This window comes from Procambarus clarkii, chromosome 52, assembly GCF_040958095.1.
Source record: "Procambarus clarkii isolate CNS0578487 chromosome 52, FALCON_Pclarkii_2.0, whole genome shotgun sequence".
NCBI classification, from domain to species: domain Eukaryota; kingdom Metazoa; phylum Arthropoda; class Malacostraca; order Decapoda; family Cambaridae; genus Procambarus; species Procambarus clarkii.
Genome location: NC_091201.1, coordinates 29301594 through 29327570, shown reverse-complemented (window position 1 = coordinate 29327570; position 25977 = coordinate 29301594). Strand labels below are relative to the sequence as shown.

The window sequence follows — 25977 nt, the reverse complement described above, 5'->3', positions numbered from 1 at the left end:
CAGTAGATGATAACTGCAGCATATAGTTTTAGGATGTCACCGGAGCTTACCCAGAAATTGGCATTTAATTACATTCAATGCTGATTTTTCTGAAATAAACTATAATGTTAAGCAACAACCAAAATTTGTATATGCAGAAGGCATTTAAAGTTACATATATATCTACTTTTGTAATTAAGAACACACATGGATATGGTGCTGAATTCCAAATTGACCTTGAAATGGAATGCTATCAGCTACAGTGGAAACATCATTACATAAAAGGCTATTTGAAGACATTACATTTAAAGCTAGCTTTCAAGCTGGTTTCGCACATTTTAATATGTATTTAAACCCCTTACAGTGTTTAGTGAGTTTTACAGGAAAGTTTTACAGGAATTTTGCTTTAAGATCTATGCAGTATATGCATTAAATTTTCATCCTGAATTGTTCAACATCAGTCTTTGAATATTTCACATATCCACACAAAAAAAACTTAACTGTACTGTATATGCAAAAAAAGCCTTGTTGATATTACAGTGCAGTTAAAGGGATTTATTATACTGTAATTCAGTATTAAAAGACTTGTGTGGGAGGGGTCATTTTTGTGGGAGGTTGGCATGGAAAGGTGAGGAAGGGGCATGAATGTTGTCATACCAATATTTCTGAATGTGTATTTTGAAGAATTCATCTGCAGTTGTGGTGGTAATGTTTATGGTCGCTGATACGAACACAAATGTGATGGAATGTGTTTGGTGTATGGTTAGAGATGTGAATGAATACATATACAGTAATTAAATACATGAGCAATGAAGTGTCTATACAAAATTATTTCCTTTTCAGTATTCTACATATACTGTAATGCTATTTGTAGCATTTCATTAAAATAAATTAGCAAGCACCTGTTATAGAATAGAAGCACTATATATATATTACAGGTAATTTTTTGGGATTGCACTGTTGAAGTTTTGTAATTTTAAAGTTATTACAAAATACTGTATTGCATTATCGATATGTTGTTTGGCACTTGCTAGTTGTAAGTTTCCTTTGCAATAGATCATTCAGTTTGGTTTACAAAATAGTAGTTTGAAGTGCCCTTTATTATCCTTTTAAGGAATTAATTGTTCAGTATTTTGTATTTAAAGGGGTATGGTATGATATTGATCAGCTTTCCTTTGTTGACAAGAATTGTACGTTCTGACATGCGTAACAAATGTTAAGTACTGTGTTGCACTTTGTGTTGGCTTCTGTTCACTAATACACTGTAAGGTAGCTGGCTCTCATGATTCTTAACAGTATTACGTAAAGCATGCTTACTCAATGTTGAAACCTTTCAGAATTGTGAGGATAATTACAACTTATATAATTTGTGCAGCATTTTAGAGCTAACATATAATTATTGTATGCACATCCAGCCATGGGCAATAGATTATTTTGGAGCTAATTTTTCTGATCTGTAATGTAGTACATTAATATTTAAAAAATTTACCCCAAAAGGATTGTATATGTTAAAAGTCCAATATTTTATCAGAAGCTCTATATATCTAGTGTGCGTTTACAATGGATATCACATACACTGAGCTCATACTTGTGTATTTTATTTATTTATTTATGGTTGCTCTTTGTGCCAGACTTTTCCCCGCACAATAAGATAGAGATCTAGACACATGCCTTAGTGCAAAGATTTTAATCTGCTTTTCAAGAGGAGCAGATTATTAACATCATTAATCGGCAGAGACTTGGGTTGTAGTAGCGGAATCCTCCCACTTTGGAAAATGGGAAAGGCATGCATTTAATGCCCTTCCTCAAAGTGGCAGTGGCTTTGTGAATATACATTACCCATTGCAGATTTCAAAGTGGTGCTTAACATTCTTATCAAATATGCAGATACATTGATGTGTATACATTACAGATATACATGCATATACTGTACGTGTGTGCATACATACATATAATAATTTTGTGGTGCATTTTAATTAATGCAGAACACTGGTATCGAGTACATTTTGAAATATAATATTTTCTGGTACTTTATTCTTTTGGATATGTTGGTGGATAGATCAGTACCAAACAATAATTTTTTGAATAGTGGTACATCTCTGCTTCATATGTAAATTACAAATGTAAAAATATTTTTGTGTTCCAAATATCAGCAAGTATCCCAGGACAATTTTGTAATTAGCTTTCTTGCTAATGAATTAGCTATTAGCATACATTATATTTCATTATTTCATCAGTAGTTATTGTATATTGATTATGCATTCATCTTTTAACAAAAGTTTAAAATTAAATTTAGTTTTTCTGGATATTTTGGGGCAGTTGCACATTGCTTCCTCCGAATGCTAACATGAATATATCGTACCGTAATGTAATTATATTTTAAAGAGTTCTAGTGGCCAGCAGTTTATTCCTGCATGTGATTCTTTGCAGAATCTGGCTTTATGTAACTTTGATGTTACCAAAAATGAATTTATAACTCTGACATTTTGAAACATCAGAAGCCTTAAGTGTTGTCAGACACTAAATGGTCAGTATCATTTGTAACGTACACATTAGTCTCAGCATCGTGGGGTTCTTGGTGGCGGGGCACCAAGCGTTGTTTACGACGTTCACACCACCAACAACACACTCGGGACAATAGCAGCAGAGTCGAGGATGACACCTGCAAAGATTTGGCAATGGTTACTCGGTGATAAATCATATGATAAATTAGGTAACACTGCAAAACAATTTAATTATGTCATTTGTCCACCTCATTTTAAGTTGCAAGAATAACAGTACGTGTCTGGTATCACTGGTATTAGATGATTGTCATGCCCTTCAAGAAGACCTGGACAATATAAGTGTATGGAGCACCACCTGGCAAATGGAATTTAATGTGAATAAATGCCATGTTATGGAGTGTGGAATAGGAGAACATAGACTCCATACAACCTATAAATTATGTGAGAAATCCTTAAAGTATTCTGATAAAAGGAGAGAGAGCTAGGAGTGGTTCTAGATAGAAAATTATCACCTGAAGACCACTCAAAGAAAATTGTGTGAGGAGCCTATGCTACACTTTCTAACTTCAGAATTGCTTTTAAATACATGGATGGCAAAATACTAAAGAAATTGTTCAAGACTTTTTAGACCAAAGCTGGAATATGCAGCAGTTGTATGGTGCCCATATCTTAAGAAGCACATCAACAAACTGTAAAAGGTGCAAAGACATGCAACTAAGTGGCTCCCAGAACTGAAAGACAACAGCTATGAGGAGAGGTTAGAGGTACTAAATATGCCAAAACTTGAAGATAGAAGAAAAAAAGGCGATATGATCACTATCTTGAGGTTATCTTGAGATGATTTCGGGGCTTTTAGTGTCCCTGCGGCCCGGTCCTCGACCAGGCCTCCACCCCCAGGAAGCAGCCCGTGACAGCTGACTAACACCCAGGTACCTATTTTACTGCTAGGTAACAGGGGCATAGGGTGAAAGAAACTTTGCCCATTGTTTCTCGCCGGCACCTGGGATCGAACCCAGGACCACAGGATCACAAGTCCAGCGTGCTGTCCGCTCGTCCGACCGGCTCCCATGTGCAAAATAGTAACGGAAATTGATAAAATTGATAGGGAAGAATTCCTGAGGCCTGGAATTTCAAGAACAAGAGGTCATAAATATAAACTAACTAAACAAAGCTACCGAAGGAATATAAGAGAATTCACTTTTGCAAACAGTGTGGTAGATGGTTGGAACAAGTTAGGTGAGAAGGTGGTGTTGGCCAAATAGTCAGTAATTTCAAAGCGTTATATGACAGTGTGCTGGGAAGATGGGACACCACGAGTGTAGCTCTCATCCTGTAACTACACTTAGGTAATTACTTCCAAACCATTACCATAAATATAGAAGGCTGACTCGATTTTGAGACAAGGAGGACTGAACTCCCACGTCCATGAATACTTAAAATTTGTGCATATACTGAACACTATTTTATGAAATTGATTTTTTTTTAGTATCGTAAGTCACTTGTCTCTCGATAAAGTCCTTGAATCTAATATTTTTTTACATTGCTTGTGTCGTTTTTAATGTGTATTAGCATCTTGAATGAATTCTAGGACGTTTTAACTGTTCTGTACTAAAGACAGTGGATTTTTACATGTACAGTACAGTACCAAAAGTATATACAAAATATGTATTTAAATATAAAAATAGAAATTATAAATTATTTTTATTTGCCTTTTCCCAGCAAATGCCATTTCCAGCTCACAATCGATATCATGTCATCTAGGGCCACAATTATGGCTTCGAGTTCTCTTCGCCAAAGATTTGTGCTATGACTTTTACTCAGGGGCATGTTGTCCCTTGACCCTCCCCTGTTGTAACTTTATGGTAATCACCCTCTATAGAGGGATACTGCCAAAATCTTTGGGTTGGTCTTAACCAAGGCGTGGGCCTTCACACCCACGATTATTTTCCAAGGTGGCACCTGTTTACTGGAGACCTGATAAAGTGAATGTGAGCCGCATGTACTGTACCTGTATGAGTTTTAAACCTTAGGCTAGACCTAAAAGTGATCCTTGTCGCTGTGCACGCCTTCAATGAAACGACTCTGATCGCTATGAGGAGCAGAAAGGCTAATGTCCCTAGGTGTCATTTGCCCCTCAGTAAAGTCCTTGGTAAATCTTTTACCTTTAATATTGCATGACTTCTATCCATTTGTTCTAATATTTGCATCTTGAGGGATATTTAGTGCATTTTGAATATCCAGTAACAAAGATGGTGCTACGTAGTTTTCCCAGTTTGGTGCCCCTTCATTTGATAATTACTTCTCCGAACAATTTGGCTGCATATATTGAATAATATTTAAACCCTCAAATATTGGATATTGATAAGTTTATTATGTAGTGATTCATGGTTCAGTTTAAGAGGTCTTTTTCTTACTAGAATTATCAGTTTATATCTGGAGTAGTTTAAGGGTTAATGACAGCATTCTTGACACTTAATTCTTACCTGATCATCAGTGAAAACGTAGAGAAGAGGATTAGTGACAGCAGCTGCAGCAAGCAGAAGTGAGGCCCAGGGAAGTGCTGCAGCCTCCTCATGATAGTGGCTAGGACTAGCCTGACACTGGGAGGATACAGCACAAGATGATGCCACCACCACATGAGCTAACATGGGTATCATGGAGCCCACACTTACGCACCACCCACCCACACGTACACTGCCACTGCTGTTGTTGTGTATTCCTTGCCTGGAATTATATATATTGAGTAGAAATTTGATCTACATAATTTTGAAAAGAATTGTGCATGAATACTATTATTGCGCATAGTAAAAAGGGATAGTACATTTAGTACAAGACAACAATTGGTACAATAGAAGTACAAGAAGTTGTACTTCTATTCAAACAACATTGTGCTTACACATGATTTGCAATTGGAGCTTCTTCTGCATCAGGGCAGTTAACTGCTGGTGGTATTCCTGTACGAGTTGCCATAGCTTTAAGTTGGGTGGCACGGGTGGAGGCCCACATCAGCAGTGCAGCAGCAACATGGCCTCCCACTAAGAATGTGAGGAATGCGGTGAAAGAGAGTGGCCAGAGTGTTGATAAGTGGCAACGTGCATCATGAGCTTCCCAAGAGTTCCAACCAGCATAAGGTAGCACTGATACGACCACTGCCACAAGCCATACAGCTCCCACACCCACACTCCAGCCAACCACATTGCTCCCAGCTGTCATGAACCTGAAATACATTTATTCATAAATTACTGAAGCAATGGTAATTGAAGCAGTTATAAACCTGAAGTGGATTTGTCTTGGAGTAATTTTTAAACAATGATTTTTAGAAGAGGCAGAAAGAATTCTTCCAAATGGTAGATACATGGAGATAAAATTGTTGCCAGTGAACAGGTTCTGTTGAAGGCTTCTAATACATGTTAGATATATTAGTCATGCTGTTGAAAAAATATACTGTAAAATGTTAGAAGAATAGATGGATGAAAATCCCAAGTTTAGTGTGCAAGTTGGATCAGTTGGTTGTACCGAAGGAAAAAATGTAAATTATTGATTGGTAATTGTTGATTGCATGAAAGGAGAGTAGAACACGTTAGATGAATAATGCAAAGCAATGCATTGGATTAAAACATTGTAGCAGAATAATGCAAGCTAGAGAGGGGCAACAAAACATGTAGCAGAATTAGGCAGTGAAACATGTGGAAAATAATACTGAAGCAAAAGATATAAAGGAAGTCTTTACTCTGAAGTGAACACAAGTGTTTCTTGAGATTGTACAAAATGTGAACATGGCCTTGGTTCAGCAAAAATAGTACAGTAGTCCATTTTTAAGAAAAACTGAAATGTGTAGAATGAGGTATAGAATAATTTAATGGTTATGAATTGTATTGGTAGATATGATATTTGCCAACAAATACTGAAGAATAATGACGGTGTTCGTTTAAGAAGTATTAGCACTATGCAGTAATTTGAGCGGTGATGCAGATAAGGAATGGAATATGGAGGGGAAATTTATACCATTTCCTCCTAGGTATACAGTACTTAGAAAAGAAGAAGAAAAAAGTGTATGTTTAAAATAATAAGTTAACAGAAATAGGAATACTGTACTGTATTAAAATCTATCCTCCTGAAATTATAACTACTGGTAATTGGTACTTTTGACCAAATAGTTACTGTGTGGAGTGATGGACCACCAAAAAGTTCACCTTTACTTTTTAAATTAATAATGTTGGAAAAATAAAGCTAAAAAATCAAACTTAAACATTCCTAGGCCTAATATAGCATATGTATGAATGTACTCGAGCCAACATCTATATAGAGAGACCTTAAAGGGGACAGGAAGCCAACATTTTTTTCTGATATAAAGCATGGGCCTAGAAGAGGTTAGACTAGGTTCTACATTTATGTTGTTAAAAAAGGTAACCATTTGGCCAAATTTAGTAATACAAAAGTCAGCATTTTGGTGGGCCACCACTACATAGTGGTACTTGCAACCAAATAATTACTAAAAGTGCTTTCATTTTAGGTGAATGGGCTGGAATATTACATATTAATTCTGCTTTGGGTAAATTACTATGGCAGGTGGTGGCTTGTGCAGGTAAGAGGGCGAGGCTGGATCAATAGCTACCAGCGGGGTCACTCTCTCTCTCTCTCTCTCTTTCTCCACCAGCTGGGAACACCCCTTCAGCACACTCCCTCCACCAGCTGGGAACACCCCTTCAGCACACTCCCTCCACCAGCTGGGAACACCCCTTCAGCACACTCCCTCCACCAGCTGGGAACACACCCCTTCAGCACGCTCCCTCCACCAGTTAGGAACACCCCTTCAGCACACTCCCTCCACCATCTGGGAACACACCCCTTCAGCACACTCCCTCCACCAGCTGGGAACACACCCCTTCAGCACGCTCCCTCCACCAGCTGGGAACACCCCCCCATCCTTCAGCACACTCCTCCACCAACTAGGAACACACCTCATTAGCATGCTCCCTCCCCCAGCTGGGAACACACCCCATGAACATGCTTCCTCCACCAGCTGGGAACACAACCCACAACATGCTTCCTTCACCAGCTGGGAACACAACCCACAACACAAACTGAAGAAATGGTCTAACAAATGGCTACTCAAGTTCAACCTAAGTAAATGTAAGGTAATGAAACTAAGTGGAGGGAACAGGAGGCCAGGCATAGGATATCAAATGGGAGACAGTCCTCCACGAAACGGACAGAGAGAGAGATCTAGGAGTTGATATCATGCTGAACCTCTCTCTTGAAGCCCACATCAACAAAATATTGTTAGTGACATTTGCAAGGCTGGCTAACATCAGAACTGCCTTTAAAAATCTTGTATAAGATTTTACATATGTGGTATACATTCAAAACCTTGTATACCACATGTGTAAGACCAATCCAGGAGTATGCGGCCCCAACTTGGAGTGCATACCTTATCAAGCACATGATGAAGCTGGAGAAAGTTCAGAGGTATGCCACAAGACTAGTCTCGGAACTGAGAGGCATGTGTTATGAATAAATGTTGCGTGAATTACATCTCACATCACTGGAAGACAGAAGAGCTTGGTGAGACATGATCACCACATGCAAAGTTCTCAAGGGAATTGACAGGTTAGATAAAGACGGATTATTTAACCCGGGTGGTACTGTCACAAGGGAACACAGGTGGAAGCCAAATACCCAAATGAGCCACAGACACATTAGAAAGAATGTTTTCAGTGTCAGAGTGGTTAATAAATGGAATGTACTAGGAAGTGATGTGGTGGAGGCTGACTCCATTCACAGTTTCAAATGTAGATATGATAAAATTCAATAAGCTCAGGAACCTGTGCAACAGTAGACTGTCAGTTGAGAGGCAAGACCAAAGAGCTGAAGCTCAACCCTAACAAGCACAACTAGGTGAGTACATGTCAAAACCATTTAAAGTTTCAAAGCGTCATATGACGAGTACGGTACTGGGAAGACGGGCCACATTGAATATAGCTCTCATCCTGTCACTACACGTTGGTATGGTAATTACACTTTTCTTCCTCCTTCACCAGCTATCACCCTTGGTTTTCATTTCCATTATCAAAATATCTTTATTAATTACTTGGCTTTTGCTTTATGTGTAAATGAGAACAGTGAAGATGAACAATCAGTGGATGCATGTATGAAGTTATAAGGTTAAATGAAATAACAAACTATAACATTATTGAAGATAAAAAATGCAAGCCTTCATGTCTTTAGATTTAGTGTATTGAGATGGTTTTGGTCATGCTGAATAAATGAATGACAGTAGTAAAGAGTGTATTACAGTAAATTTGGGAGTAGGAGGATAGGAATATTAAAAAAAAAGTACATGTAGAAATATTGGGAGGGATTTCTTTATAAGGATGTGAATATTTGCCATTTTGGTACACTGTAACTCACCAGTGGCAGATGTGTGAGGACGTGGTACTGTACTACATACGAAAAGGGGGTGACTTACCTGCGTGGGTCATTAATCTTCATATAATGGTGGAAGAGGAGGAGTGTTGAGGTGCCGAGTGAGGTGAGCGCTGTCAGGAGGATGATAGCAGAGTGGCCCAGGTAGCAGGCGGCATATCCTTCCTCGCCAACCACTGATCCTTTACCATGTACACAGAATACAAATGTACTAAAGTACACATAAATGTCATTATCTTGTTCCATTTGAAACACCCTTATCCATACTTTTTGTGAGTATTATATTAAGCTAAATTACATTACATTCATGTCCACATTCTTGTGCTTCTTGCAGTAATTGTTTATAATATAATAAACTTCACTTGCTTGCTCTCTGTCTATTTCATGTTTCTGCAAGTAATTTTATTATTGTACCTAATACCACCTTGAATGAAATGTTTGCTAATTACTCAAAGGTTGATTACATCATTGAGATATCAATTGCAGAAATTAGACAGGGAGTGTTGGGGTAAAATTGTCAGCATTTGACTGTGAAATACAGACTAACCATGATGATAACATGGTATAAATGTTTGCTTAGATCCCTACAATGACAGATTTATATATCAGTGTAATATGAGGAACATGGCAAAGGTGAGACAGCGGCAATGCAGACAGTGATGAACTCTTGACAGCTAGGGTGATAGCAAGATGAAAACAAGTACGAAATGTAGGGAAAGGCTTGAGTGTGAAAACATGGGAATATGATTAAGGTAAATGAGGATGTATAATATATATTATGCACTATGATGATGATGAAGACAGAAGGCATGTAGAGTAAGAAATATACAGTACATAAAACTGGATTTTTTTTTGTGGAGGTAAACCTAGATGAGTAGGAGGTATATGTTGGGTGGAACATTTATGTGAAAGATATAGACTGCTAGGATGAATCTTGGGAGCACATTATACATTTAAAGCACAAATTGAACTTCAGATATGTGCTATTAGGAATTTATAGGTAATATGCACAAAATGTCTGAGTGTGTGGTAGGGATGCAGGAAAAAATAATGTAGGATTAATAGGGTGCAGAAGGGAAAAGCCCGTTTACTCTCATGACCTGCTCCAGGATCCGTCAATGCTCTTTGCCAGAGCATTGACGGACAATGGCATGACGAGAGAGGGAGAGTATGTATGCAAGATGGAATAAATGAGAGCGTAACCAAATGAGTCAGGTGTGGTAAGAGGGAGAGTGGAAGAATAACTTATATATTTACAGCGATGCAAAATATGAATCTATGTTGAGTTTAACCTGTAGGTGCCTTGCCTCAGGTTGAGGGTGTAACGGGCCTGGCTGGCATACAATTTTCCTCCCCAGTTGTTGCTGGATGAATAAATGTGCACATTGTAGAGCACAGCATATCGCCCACTCTGCCCAGGGATTGAATATGCGTCGTTCCAGTTTCATAGTAGCATAGGAGCCTATGCTACACTTTCCAGTTTCAGAATTTCTTTTAAATACATGGATGGTGCAATACTTAAGAAATTGTTCATGACCTTTGTTAGACCAAAGATGGAATATGCAGCAGTTGTATAGTGCCCAAATCTTAAGCACATCAACAAACTGGAAAAGGTGCAATAACATGCAACTAAATGGCTCCCAGAACTGAAGGACAAGAGCTACGAGGAAAGGTTAGAGGCATTAAATATGTCAAAACTAGAAGATAGAAGAAAATGAGGCACTATGATCACTACATACAAAATAGTAGCTGGAATTAATAAAACAAGAGGTCATAGATTTAAATTAACTGAACAAAGCTGCCAAAGAAATATAAGAAAAAATCATTTTTGCAAACAGACTGGTAGACGGTTGGAACAAGTTAGGTGAGAATGTGGTGGAGGCCAAAACTGTCAGTAGTTTCAAAGCATTATATGAGAGAGTGCTGGGGAGAAGGAACACAACAAGAGTAGCTCTCATCTGTAACTATACTTAAGTAACTTTACACACCTTTTACTCAGTATGTCACAATGTACAAAATATATTCGCTATTATATTTGAAGGAAACATTCTGGTACAGCATTTCTTTCCATGTAACACTTCCGGTGATATTTTCTGTTACCCACATCTGTTTACAGATTTTTCACTTGCCCACAGACCAAAACCTGCCGAGTGAACACAATCACTTACCACAGCAAAAGTTTATGGTGCTAAGTGGTGAGGAAGGGTGTTTGTGTTTTGCAGTTTTTTTGTTTTGTCTTTTGAGTGAATGTGGGTTAGAATAATAGAGAAAGAGTGAAAACATGTAGTGTAGGCCTGAGGGAGAGAGAGACTATGAAGTATGGTTAAGAGTGAGGGAAATTGAGCTATAAAGTAAATAGAGGGTTTAGAATATAGGAATAATGGAATAGTGAAGGAAACGGTGGTTTACACGAGAAAAAGGATGGGATGAAATAAGGTAGGGAGAGGGTGGGACAGTGAAGGGGTTGAGTCGGATAGAGCAAGGGAAAAAAGGAGGAAAAGAGGGGTAGTGTGATGGAGGAGGAGCAGTGGATATAGCAAAGTATGGAGAGGGTGGGGGTAAAGTTAATAATTTATGCAGGGGGGGGTTAGTGGTGTGGCTAATTAGGGAGCCTTACCTCCCCTGGCAGAGATGACGTGTATGGGGAAGGCGACGACAAAGGCAGCCACCAGCCCACTGAGTGCCTGGGACAACAGTAGAACACTCTTCACCCACCGGATGGCTGATGGCCGCGCGAACACTGCCACCTATGCCATGACAACACATGGAACCTTCAGTTAGATGTACTTCTGGGTGTGCTTAGCTGAGTAGAAGGATAGGCTGCTGGGTGTACTTAGCTGAGGTTATATGTACAGTATTTACTTGGGGTGGTGGGTGTGCTTTAGCTTGGGTAAAAGGTGTACTTAGAATGGAGGAATGGGTTAGCTGGAGTGGAAGGTATATTAAGCAGAGATGAATAGTGTACAGTACTGGTGGAGGGATGAATTTACTTGGGGTGTTGGAAGCTAATTAAATAGTTTATTGGATGTACAGTACAGTACTTGTGGTGTGTGAGTGGTGGGTGTACTTGCCTGGGTGAAGGGATGGGTTAGCTAGTGTTTATAGTACTGTACTCAGTTAAGTTGGTGGAAAGCATTATCAGGGATGGTATGGTGGGCACGATGGGTTGATGAGATGTATTAACGAGATAGGAGATGGGTTTGCTAGAGATGTAGATACAGTTAGCTGCATTAGAGGGGTAGGTTGATTGGATTGACATTATAGTAGATTTTCTGGGTTGGTGTTACAGGTTAGCAGGCTTGTGTTATTAGTTAGCTGGGTTGGTGTTATAGGTAAGCTGGGTTCATGTCATGGATTAGATGGGTTGGAACAATGAGGTAATTGTGGTGAAAGGACTGGTTAGTTGTAGTGACAGGTAAATTAGCTTTGGTAAATTGTGGATTACCTGTTAAAATTTAGTTTACAGATAAGTGCTGTGCTAGGAAATTTCAGGGAATCCGTAAGGTTTTAATTTGTAAAAGGATGTCCTTTTAAAGCAAGAGAAAATGTAAGGCAGTTCTATTAAGATGGGTTTTTCCATGTTTTCCAGACATAAGACAGATTAAATTTAGCAGATATTTTATTGGAAGTGTATAACTTACGGAGTAAAGCATTGTGCGCGCACACATGCATGTTTATGTGTAGGAACTGACCATGTCTTACCTGGACAATGTTGGTGAAGAAGCAGACTGTAGCAAGGGCAACACTGACCACCAGGAAGAGTTTCTGGTTGACAGAGGGCTCAGAACTGGCTGACGATGTGGAAGATCCAGCCACTGCAGCTGCGGCTGCCACCACCGAAGGGGAGCTCACATCGTCGGTCATCCTGTGTGTGTTGGTGGGAGCACGCCTTGTATGGTTCTGCTCTCCTGCCTCACTATCCCCACACTGCTGCCTCTCAATCCTCTCACTGCTGGTTCACTGTTTTGTCCCTACAGCTTCACTATTCCCTAACTGCGACTTGTCTGATTTCCTTCACCCGGTTCCACTGTCGAGATTGAAATCTGATTCTGCAGTGTGTTCACTGCTCTTGTACACTACTTCTTACAGTACAGTATTTATTTTGGATACATAGGTAATTCTGTAAAATATACAGTGTTAAATATGATGTTGGTAGCATACACCAAATTATAGTTTTGGGTAATTATATATATCGGGTTGAGATCTAGCTCTTGGGCCCAACATTTTGGCAATATACTACCTGGTATGATTAATCATCTTGATTCTTTAATGCTTTATCATACATGCTGGGTGAGGGATGGGGACATGATGTGCTGGTGAGGGATGGGGACATGATGTGTTGGTGAGGGATGGGAACATGTGTTGGTGAGGGATGGGAACATGTGTTGGTGAGGGATGGGGGACATGATGTGCTGGTGAGGGATGGGGGACATGATGTGCTGGTGAGGGATGGGGACATGGGCTGGGTGAGGGATGGGGATATAATGTGCTAAGCGTGGGATGGGGACATGATGGGTGAGGGATGAGTATATGATGTGCCTGGCCAAGGATACGGATGCGAATGGTGAAGTGAGGGAAGGATGGAGAGTCTTACAGAGCTCTGCATTTCTTGAGGATTGCTCTAGTGTCTGCTGGATAGACCAGGTAGAATTATAGTCCATAATTGAAAAAATTGCATCTTGGTACTGTGTACATGACTATATTTCTTATGCTCATTCATTTATGTCTGTTCATCTTGACTTATATTATTGTTTATCTTATTTTCAGGTAAGTTAAGTCAGCATAGAACTTTTGTTATTGTGAGTATTGTTTCTCTTTCATGTTAACGTTAATGCCGTTAGAGGAATTGTTGGGTCACAATCGAGTTTGTCCTGCCCGAGTTCAATCCCGGTTCAGGACAGAAAGGGTTACTCATGTTCCCTTTCACCAGATGCCTCTGTTCATCTAGCAGTAAATGACGTAATTTAATGGGAGCTGGGAGTTAGGCAAGTGTAATGGTTGCATCCTTAGGAAAAGTCAGTAGTTGGTCTGGGTGGGAGCTCTGTAAGCCAAAGCACAGGATTCCTGTCCCCGACTTTGGGTATTTTAAATATGAGCCTGAGCATGTATAGCACTCGGTGTCTTATTGGTCCCAATTCTTATAGCTTTATACATATAAAACCTACTGAACTTGAGTGTCTTAAGAGCCTGCATTTGGGACTAAATGCTCACGTCCCAATGACACCAATATATTTGTGATAGGTTGACATTTTCCACCACTGTCACTGGGAGTGCATATACAAATGCACATAAAACCGGGACTTATGAAATCTATCGTGAAAGTCTGACTACTTTCTATAAAGTTATAGCCTTTTTTATTTCTAATAAGAAATTATTTCTTATTATTTATTTCTAATAAGTCATATAAGAAGGAAAATGTCGATGAACGACCAAGTGACAAAACTAAAGAAAAACAGAAGGGGCGTACAGGGAAAACGACAAGGAAATCTGCGAGGTACTGAATGCCAGTTTCCATGGAGAGTTCACAACCGAGCCTGAGCAGCTCCCATTGTTAGAAGAGATGATGACCCAAGATGAGAGACTAACGGATATAGAAGGAACAGTACAGGAGGTTATTGAAATAGCTAACAACACCGGATGGAACTAAAGCACTTGGACCAGACAGTGTATCACCGTGGATACTAAAATTACAATTACAATACTTTGTTTGCTTGTTCCTTCACCTCCCTGGTTTTCATTCCTCTCTCCGCACCAGATGAGTTCACTGAAAGGTGATGTGGAGTTGAGACGAGGACTTTGACCCTGATCCCATCCATCCACCTCAAACCAGTCCTCCTCCAGATTCCTTTCCCTCTCACCACACATGCCTCACCATTCCTCCCCCCTCACCACACAGGCCTCGCCATTCCTTCCCCCCTCACCACACATGCCTCACCATTACTCCCTCTCACCACACATGCCTCACCATTCCTTCCCCTCACCACACATGCCTCACCATTACTCCCTCTCACCACACATGCCTCACCATTACTCCCTCTCACCACACATGCCTCACCATTCCTCCCCCTCACCACACAGGCCTCGCCATTCCTCCCCCTCACCACACATGCCTCGCCATTCCTCCCCCTCACCACACAGGCCTCGCCATTCCTCCCCCTCACCACACATGCCTCACCATTCCTCCCTCTCACCACACATGCCTCACCATTCCTTCCCCCCTCACCACACATGCCTCACCATTACTCCCCCTCACCACACATGCCTCACCATTCCTTCTCCCCTCACCACACATGCCTCACCATTCCTCCCTCTCACCACACATGCCTCACCATTCCTTCTCCCCTCACTACACATGCCTCACCATTCCTTCCCCCCTCACTACACATGCCTCACCATTCCTTCCCCCCTCACTACACATGTCTCACCATTCCTTCCCCCCTCACTACACATGCCTCACCATTCCTTCCCCCCTCACCACACATGCCTCACCATTCCTCCCCCTCACCACACATGCCTCACCATTCCTCCCCCTCACCACTAGTGGGTGACCACTGCAGTCTCACTCTCTACCATTTACCACTGCAGTCTTCTCCCCTCTCATCCACCATTGAGGGGTTCCTCCCCTCCCATCTTTCCCTGTGGTGTCCTTCCATCCACCACTGCTGACTTTTCCTTTCCCATCCACTACAGCTGTGTCCTCCCCCCCCTCCCATCCACAATACATATTCCCCTGCTCTCCCTTCCCATGCAGAGCCACTCTTACCCAACCCTCCCCCTCTGACTCCCATTTCAATCTCTTCCCCTCTGTCCGTAACTTTTATGTCTCCCCTCTCGCTTCACACACTTCACAAGTCCCCCTTTACTTCCCCTCCACCAATATAGGCTACCTAATTGTTTGTGCATGCCCGTGCTGAGTGCATGCACTTGCAAAGTGCATACACATGTACTCACTCGCGTAAGAAAGAGAACTGCCCTGTTTAATGTTAAATGGTATACTGATTCAAGTTTTGGGTTGAGCCATGTAAATTGAGTTTGTAACAAAATAAAACCCAGCAAGTGGGGGAGTGAGGGATCCACTGATAAATTCTCACTGAATTTTCCAATATTGGTTGTTAGATTTGTAATATATTTGTCACCATGTGTGATATGATCACACCATACAAAATACCAAGGAGGATAGCTGAGGTGGATAGGAACAGATTTTAAGGTGAAGATTAGATTAAAAGGATAGAGATGAAAGTTGGGAACACAAAATGAATCGGCTGTAAAGGATTCATGTGTATGGATTGCACGTGAGAAACAAGTGGAGCGCACCCGGAGCTGATGTGGGCTTGAAGTCACCTCCATGCTCTGGTTTAAAGGAGTTTCCAAGACACTAATAGAACACATGACACACATCTGCACATGTACCTAAGCCAGCATGAGTTTAGGTATGCATAAGATGCGTTTATAAATGCATCTTAATTTTATATTTTTACGAACGTCCTTGAAATATCATGCAACGAAAGCAAATAACTGGCTAACAAACAAACGCCTTAACCCTCCAGATAGTTTAATACCATCAAACGAATTGCTCCTAAACGCAATTTAGATTGCGTTTAGATTTAGGCAATTTAATCAAGTGAGTGGTAATTGGGTTAAGTGATACTTTGCTGTGAGGGGGTGTCTGGGGTCAGAATCAGGGGTGGATGCCAGGGACAGGTGTTAGGGTGAATGTTATGGATGGGTGTCAGGGGGTGAATGTTGTGGACGGGTGTCGGGGGTGAATGTTATGGACGGGTGTCGGGGGGTGAATGTTGTGGACGGGTGTCGGGGGGTGAATGTTATGGACGGGTGTCGGGGGTGAATGTTGTGGACGGGTGTCGGGGGTGAATGTTATGGATGGGTGTCAGGGGGTGAATGTTGTGGACGGGTGTCAGGGGTGAATGTTATGGACGGGTGTCGGGGGTGAATGTTATGGACGGGTGTCGGGGGTGAATGTTATGGACGGGTGTCGGGAGTGAATGTTGTGGACGGGTGTCGGGGGGTGAATGTTATGGACGGGTGTCAGGGGTGAATGTCAGGGACGGGTGTTGGGGGTGAATGTTGTGGACGGGTGTCGGGGGTGAATGTTGTGGACGGGTGTCAGGGGTGAATGTTATGGACGGGTGTCAGGGGTGAATGTCAGGGACGGGTGTTGGGGGTGAATGTTATGGACGGGTGTCAGGGGTGAATGTTATGGACGGGTGTTGGGGGTGAATGTCAGGGACGGGTGTCCGGGGTGAATGTCAGGGACGGGTGTCCGGGGAAAGAGGGATCAGGGGTGGAGGTCAGCTTTGAAGACGCATGTGGGAAGTCGAAGGTGGTAGGGAACATAAGCCAATGGTCAGCTGGTGGGATGTATTGATCCCTATCCCTCCACAACCCACGATCACCACACCTGCCCACCCATCCCCCTCGCGCCCACCGCCCCTGTGCCATCGAGCCATCACATACTGCTGAATTCTACCACAAATTACCACTGGAGTCGCATATCTTGGCATATGGATCCGCCGCGCCTGCCCATCTTCAACCCCACTTCTCGTGGTACACGCCCTCACCTCCCACCGCACCCCCCTTACATTCCCTCGCGTACCACCATATGGTAAGATGTACCACCGCACCCTACCGTACCTTGTGGCTACCTTGTGTAGCTTTTGGGAATCAACGGCCCCGCAGCCCGGTCTCCAAGCATGCATCCCGGTCGGTCGTCTGGTCAACCAGGCTGTTGGACACAGCTACTCGCAGCCGCGAGTAGCTGTGTCCCATCCCAAATCCTTATCCTGACCCCCTTCCAAGTGCTATATAGTAGTAATGGCTTGGCACTCCTGATAGTCCCCTTCCCTTCTTTCATATATTGTTATGACGTGTGAAGTTAGGGCTATTGGTCTATACGTTTTTGCATCTGCTTTACTACCTCCTTTGTGAAGTGGCGCGATCTCTGCTATTTTAAGTATATCAACAAAAACACCAGTATTTAGGCTCGGTCTCCAGAGGATGTTTAGGGCCTGTGATAGTGGTGTTTTGCACTCCTTGATGAATATAGAATTCCAGGAGTCTGGGCCCAGTGCAGAGTGCATGGGCATGTTGTCTATGGCTACTTCAAAGTCCAGTGGGGTCAGTGTGACATCTGATATATGGCTCGATGTTGGTGTCACATTCATGAAGAATTCATTGGGATCATTTGATCTTCAATGTGTTCAGGGGTTTACTGAAAACAGAATCGTACTGAAGCCTCATTATTCCTCTCATTTCTTTGTTGTCATCTGTGGAGTAGATGATCTACTCCACCTCAATGCTGGATGCAGTTTTTGTTCTTGTTTTTGCATACGAGGAAAAGGTACCACGAACCACCACATGGTAAGGCGTACCACCACATGGTAAGACGTACCACCACAAGGTAAGGCGTACCACCACATGGTAAGACATACCACCACAAGGTAAGACGTACCACCACATAGTAAGGTGTACACCACATAGACGTACCACCACATACTCTACCGCTCTGGTCACACCTTGACTATTGATCAGCCACACCCACCTGCTGTAAACGCCTTACTACTACAATCTTACTCGTGTTGCCAGGAGCTGATGCACACTATATAGTTCTCCCACATTCCTCCCCCATGTTCTCCCACATTCCTCCCCCCATGTTCTCCCACATTCCACCCCCCGTGTTCTCCCACATTCCACCCCCCCCCGTGTTCTCCCACATTCCACCCCCCCCCGTGTTCTTCTGTAACGGTTACATCTTGCCTCCTCTCTCACATACTCCCTCCTCTCCCACATACTTCTCCTCTCTCACATACTTCTCCTCTCCCACATACTCTCTCCTCTCTCACATACTCCCTCCTCTCTCACATACTCCCTCCTCTCCCACATCCCTCTCCCTCTCTCACTTCCCTCTCCCTCTCTCACTTCCCTCTCCTCTCAAATCCTCCCTTCCTTTCTCAGGACACATTTATTTCCTTGTATTCTTCCTCTTTCATATGAACATTCACTTGGCCTGGATGGTATGGCCTTCATGCAGGGTCAGCGTTCGATCCCCGATTGTCCAAGAGGGGATGGTCACTGTTCCTTCATTCTATCTTCATATCCCAGTTCCCGGTCCCCCATATCCCAGTTCCTGGTCCCCATATCCCAGTTCCCGGTCCCCCATATCCCAGTTCCCGGTCCCCCATATCCCAGTTCCTGGTCCCCATATCCCAGTTCCTGGTCCCCATATCCCAGTTCCTGGTCCCCATATCCCAGTTCCTGGTCCCCGTATCCCAGTTCCTGGTCCTCGTATCCCAGTTCCTGGTCCCCATGTCGTAGTTCCTGGTCCCCATATCCCAGTTCCTGGTCCCCATATCCCAGTTCCTGGTCCCCATATCCCAGTTCCTGGTCCCCATATCTCAGTTCCTAGTCCTCATATATCAGTTCCTGGTCCTCATATATCAGTTCCTGGTCCCCATATATCAGTTCCTGGTCCCCATATCCCAGTTCCTGGTCCTCATATATCAGTTCCTAGTCCTCATATATCAGTTCCTGATCCTTATATTCCAGTTCCTGGTCCTTGCGTCCTTGCTCTGCCCTCGTAGCCCGGCCCCAAGTTCTCGTATTCCTTCCAAGCGCTGTATATTCATAATGAATAAGCATTTTTTTCACAATTAAAAAGGTGCCTCCGTTCTATCCCCCCCCACACACTCCTACACTTTTCTCCCCCACACTTTTTGCTTTCTTCCCCCCCCCCCCACACTTTTGCTCTGTTCAACCCCCTATTCTCACCCATTTCTCACATTCGCCCTATTGTCTGTACTCTCTCACTCGCCCTGCTCTCCTCTGAAACATTCGCTTTCTTCTCTCCCTCTGCAACCACAGAGAGAATAGCATAATATTATATACTATAAATAGCACGTCGCATTTAGACGTATACTTTATCTAAGGCTAAAAACTATCATACTAGAAAATGGCTCACTGAATTAACAGTGTCAATTCCCTACACGCTCATCAACTGAATTAACTCCTTAAGATTGGCCTTCAATGAAAGCCAATAAACTCTTAACTCGATTTCAGAGATGGTTCAGTGTGCCAAGAGGGACATCTGGGCTGCCATGTTGGTGGGTTACCCACTGACACGTGTGTTGGTGGGTTACCCACTGACACATGTGTTGGTGGGTTACCCACTGACACATGTGTTGGTGGGTTACCCCCTCTCACACAGTGTTGGTGGGTCACCCCCTGAGACACAGTGTTGGCAACATCACATTTATTCTCTGGAAGCTTTTTAACAGATAAATGAGAGAATATTATGATGTCTGAGAGTTTTTTTTTCCTTTAGGCATTACTGCTATGATAGTTTAGTATACTTTCATTATACTTTATACTGATTATAAGGGTTACGTTGGTGGGTTTGATATGATAAAGAAAATTAGTAATAAAGAAAAACAATTTGCAGACAAATGACAGTATTGCTTACAATGGTAATACTCATCATTGTTTTGGGTCACGTGTGAATGGTTACGCTGTGACATGCGGTGGGTGATGGGAGGGAGGAAGGGAAGTGAGGTGATGGGAGAGAGGGAGAGAGGAAGGAAGGAAGGGAAGTGGGGTGATGAGAGGGGGAGGGTACATCTGGGAGGCAGAGAGTAATGGGGCAACAGTTAAAGGGGATGGATTTCCTGCACATTGGGTGGCGAGAGGCCACCAACACAAGGATCAATAGCCAGGTGCTGGTCGGCCATGGTACGTCACGGTTACTGCCGCCATCACCGTATCCATCACCTCCATACACCTCCATCACCACCATTCACCTCCTCCATCATCACTCCGTCACTGTAGCCACACAACACCCGAACCACCACCATAATTTCTAACACTTAAACCATAACTTTATTTATCTTGTGGACCCAAGCATTATTGTTACACCATAACTGATATATTACTGGATTAGTAACTCTACCTATCGGTTTGTTTTTGGCTACAGAGGCCCAAGTTGGCATGCCTGAGAGTTGGGGTGGTGCGGGTGGGTGTAATCAAACGTGGCTGGCCCGATCCGTAGACTGATGAGCGCGTTGACCCCTCTACTTTGTGGTGTTTGTCCATTCGTGTCACGTTTCTCGGTCCGTGTGTGTACTCACCTAGTACGTAGATACGTACACACATCCCATTTTTCCCTATGTCATACGTGCTTACGTTCATGTGTGTGTGTGTGTGTAATTACCTAGGTGTAGTTACAGGATGAGAGCTACGCTCGTGGTGTCCCGTCTTCCCAGCACTCTTTGTCATATAACGCTTTGAAACTATTGACGGTTTTGGCCTCCACCACCGTCTTACTTAACTTACTCAAATCATCTACCACTGCATAAGAAAACTTTCTAATTTTTTTCGGCATGTTTGATTCCTTAGCTTGAATCTGTGTCCTCTTTTTCGTGAAGTTGTTGGTTTCAGGAATTTCTCTTTGTCAATTTGGTCAATTCCTGATAGTATTTTGTAAGGGGTGATCATATTACCTCTTTTTCTTCTACCTCCTAGTTTTGGCATGTTTAGCGCCTCTAGTCTCTCCTCGTAACTCTTGTTTTCAGTCCCAGAAGCCATTTTGTAAAATGCCATTGCACCTTTTAAAGTTTATGTCCTGCTTGAGATTTGGACACCATTCAACTGCTGCATATTAGAGTTTTGGTCTCATGACAAAAGTCATGAACAGTTTCTTTAGTATTTCACCATCAATATAATTAAAACCAAGTCTGAAGTTCTAAAGCGACGCATACGCTCCTCTCACAGTGTTCTTTGTGTTCCTCTGGCGACAGCTTACTATCCAAAACCACCCCTGGGTCTCGTTCTTTATTAGTTCTCTAATTCCTTTCCACATAATTTGTAAATTGAGTGTGGTCTGTTTTCTCCGAGTCCACATTCCATAACATGGCATTTATTCACATTGAATTCCATTTGAGACTTGACCCTCCAAGTACTTATTTTATCTAGATGTACTAAATGTATACTCCAAGTACTTATTTTATCTTTCCTGTAGTATCTCTGTAGCTCTATCATCAAAACTAAGTAGATTTGTTACACACAATCTTCCTGTTCGAAAACCATATTGTCTGTTATTATGTCATTACTCTAGGTGTTCAACCCATTTGGCTTTAACTATTGTGTGTGTGTGTGTGTGTGTGTGTGTGTGTGTGTGTGTGGGTGGGTGGAATGGACGTGTATATGCTGAGGTAGTTGTGTGGGTGTGGCCGCTGGTGGGTCAAGTTAGGTGAGTGCGTGTCTGGTCAAGACGGTACCCAGGAGAATGGTTGTGTTAAAGGTGTTGAGGCACGATGTGACGGAGATGGTAGACTAGCTGCTCTCCCCCACACTCGCCACCACCTCTCCCCCACACCCGCCACCACCTCTCCCCCACACCCGCCACCTTCTCTCCCCCACACTGCACACCATGTTCCCAGACCACCTTCCCAGCCAACACGCTCCCGCTCTTGACAGATACGTACCAATTACGGCGTCTTCGGGCGAGTGGAAACGCTACTGTGTTTTTTTTATTCATATTGCTCTGTTTCACAGAAGCTGTTGCTGCTGGCATTAAAACTACGACCTATGCAGCTGGTGACGGGGATAGGCTATGATAAATTATTCCAGAACACCAGTACTCTCCCGTCTCTCTCTCTTCTCTCTCTCCCGTCCAACCACTTGGGCTGGACGGTAGAGCGACGGTCTCGCTGCATGCAGGTCGGCGTTCAATCCCCCGACTGTCAAAAGTATATGGGCACCATTCTTTCTTCCCCGTCCCATCCCAAATCCTTATCCTGACCCCTTCCCAGTGCTGAATAGTCTACATTCCCGTCTCCAAATTTGGATTGCTACGTGGTGTGCACAAGGTTATCTTGAATCGATTTAATGCAATTTGAGAGTGCTAAATTGTTTGCCTACGTGGACAGATGGACATGTATGCACGCACGCACACATATACATGCATATGCACGCACGCACATACATGCATATGCACGCACGCACATACATGCATATGCACACACGCACATACATACATATACACCCACGCACATGAACGCAAGTACGCACAAACGAACATGCTATTATGTTCCGCATGTTTGCTCTATTCCTCCTTTCCTGAGGTATAGTGAGGTTCAGTGCGTGTGCGTTCGCTTATTTTTTTTATTTTTTTTGTATCTCCAGAATGGAGCTATTAGCGGGGTCCAAAACTCAATGCTGGATCCTGCAGGACCACACATAGACGAGTACAAATAGGCGAGTACACACACACACACGCACACGCACACGCACACACACACACACACGCACACACACACACACACGCACACACACACACACACGCACACACACACACACACACACACACACACACACGCACACACAGTCGCTTTAAGCAAGACTCTCATTAAGGATGTAGTAGTTGTAATGGCTGTAATGTGTATGTGTTTGATGTGGTGTGTTTGACCTTGTACAGGTTGGAATATGTTGCTCGTGTGCTCGCTACTGGTAATGCTACAGTTGCTGTCTCTGTGAAGGAAACTTGCTGGTAATATTGTATTTATATACAAGGTACATTGGGTTATGAGAGTACATAATATTGTTCTTACATTCTTGCAAGGCTACAGACGCGCGAAGCGTTTCGTTTTTATTATAGTATAAAACTATTATTTAACTGGGTAATCAAATGTACATGGTGGTAATCCTGGTGGTAACGGTAGACCAACATTTATAACACGGTAAATAGGAATAATGTTAAACATGGTGTATAGGGAAAGTGGTGGTAGAAGTAACCAAGCTGTGGCAGAGAGGGAGGATTATTGTAACCTAGAAGGCACTAATAGGGCATCAAAGTATCCAGGGAATGTAATAGAGAACATAAGTAGGATACATAAGCAATTTTAGCAGTTATGTGAGCCTGCGGGCCGCGCCAAGTTACAGCCTGTTGGACCAAGTTATCATAAGTCGAGTCTTGCCCTCCGTGCCGGGCTCGAGGAGTAGAAGAACTCACAGAACCTTCTACAGGTATGCTCCAGGTATGACGTTATGGATGATAATTGTGGGTTGTGGTGGTGGAGTAGAGACACTACTCTTCTCTCCAACCACCATATGTGGATAGAGCGTCCCTCCCTCGCGGGGACCACTGTGCGCCTAGCCCATTCTATCCATTACCATTAAGTCAACAAATGCAGGGGGTTTGCCTAGCTAGCAGTGTCAGCACCTAGGCCGTCCACTTAACCTACCGGAGCCAATAATCATTTGGACCAGGAAGCGTCATTATTGCCGTGATTTGAATTTCATTAATGTGTGTGTGTGTGTGTGTGTGTGTGTGTGTGTGTGTGTGTGTGTGTGTGTGTGTGTGTGTGTGTGTGTGTGTGTGTGTGTGTGTGTAGGGTGGGGTAGGAGATTGTGTGTGTGTGTACGTACTCGCCTAGTTGTGCTTGCGGGGGTTGAGCTTCGACTCTTTGATCCCGCCTCTCAACCAGCTAGTGTAGAGATTCCCCTAACCTTTTGGGCTTTATCATATCTACGTCTGAAACTGTGTATGGGGGTCTGCCTCCACCACATTACTGCCTAATGCATTCCATTTGTTGACATCCCTCACTGAAAAAGTTCTTTCTAGTATATGTGTGGCTCATTTGGGTACTCAGTTTCAACCTGTGTCCTCTTGTGTGTGTGCCACCTGTGTTAAATAATGTATTTATTTACACTGTTAATTCCTCTGAGAATCTTGTGTGTGGTGATCATGTCTCTCCCGAGCCTTCTGGCTTGCAGCGACGCGATATTTAGTTTCCGTAGTCTCTCCTCGTAACTCATACCCCTCGGTTCGGGTGCCAGTCTGGTGGCTTGCCTTTGAACCTTCTGCAATTTAGTCTTGTGCTTAACTAGATAGACTCCACTTTGGCGCGCGCGTATCAAAACTTCTCTAATTGCTTACATTATCCCATTTTGCTAATGCAAAATGGACGTTATTGTTAATAGTGGGGGATTTAGTTTGTCATAATACAGAAAAAATGTAGTATTTATTCGTGTTGCTGTCGTTATTTGTATAAATCTAGAATATAAACTCGTATTTGAATTACTGATCAGACTTGAAGTCTTAACCAAGTGCCATAAAGTAGTGTGGATGATTGTACGTAGGCTTCACCACCTTGAATATGCGCGTGAGGATGGAAGGTTTGATGTAGTGTTGGCGGGAGTGTGAGAGAGGCGACGCGGGTTACCAGAGAGAGAGGGAGGGAGGTGGTGAGGGCGACGTGTACACTGTAACACAGCTCCACTGATACTAGCGTCCTCAGGCTGCCCGCCGCTCCTCTACCTACCTACCTCCCTCTCTCTCTCTCAGCTTAGTTCCCGCCTGCGTCGTCCTGGATTATTGCGCGCACGCTCTCTCTCTCTCGCTGGCTCTCTTGTCTCGCTGGATCTCTGTCTCTTGCTGGATCTCTTTGTCTCTCGCTGCCTCTCTTGTCTCGCTGGCTCTCTTGTCCCGCTGGCTCTCTGTCTCTGGCTGGCTCTCTTTGTTTCTTGCTGGCTCTCTTTGTTTCTTGCTGGCTCTCTTTGTCTCTTGCTGGCTCTCTTTGTCTCTTGCTGGCTCTCTTTGTCTCTTGCTGGCTCTCTTTGTCTCTTGCTGGCTCTCATTGTCTCTCGCTGGCTCTCTTTGTGTCTCGCTGGATCTCTTTGTCTCTCGCTGGATCTCTTTGTCTCTTGCTGGCTCTCTTTGTCTCCCTGGCTCTCTCTCTCTTATATTATTCTCGCATATAAAGTGTCAGATGCAGCAGTTGAAGAAATCACCGGGCAGATAAGCAAAATACAGAATAGCGTAAATAATCGGCAAAGCCAATACCAGATATCATCTTCCTTGGAGAGCGCTGGTAGTGTGGGTGCTGGTAGATGGTTGTGGGGCATAGTGTGGGTGCTGGTAGATGGTTGTGGGGCATAGTGTGGGTGCTGGTAGATGGTTGTGGGGCATAGTGTGGGTGCTAGTAGATGGTTGTGGGGCATAGTGTGGGTGCTGGTAGAGGGTTGTGGGGCATAGTGTGGGTGCTGGTAGATGGTTGTG

The 25977-nt window shown here is 43.2% G+C and overlaps 2 protein-coding genes across 8 annotated transcripts in view; one reads left to right on the top strand and one right to left on the bottom strand.

The window, feature by feature from the left end:
• Positions 1-25977, top strand: part of LOC123755388 (A-kinase anchor protein 9) — a 104315-nt gene that overhangs the window by 15692 nt on the left and 62646 nt on the right. The gene's annotated exons all lie outside the window — the stretch shown is intronic.
• LOC123755389 (tyramine receptor Ser-2) lies at positions 1476-25224 on the bottom strand. Its single transcript, XM_045737978.2, has 7 exons — positions 25142-25224; positions 12612-13029; positions 11527-11656; positions 8953-9091; positions 5380-5700; positions 4967-5207; positions 1476-2641 (listed from the first exon to the last, which is right to left on the bottom strand). The coding sequence occupies exons 2-7, from the start codon at positions 12771-12773 to the stop codon at positions 2483-2485; spliced, it is 1152 nt and encodes a 383-aa protein (XP_045593934.1). The 5' UTR covers positions 12774-13029; positions 25142-25224; the 3' UTR covers positions 1476-2482.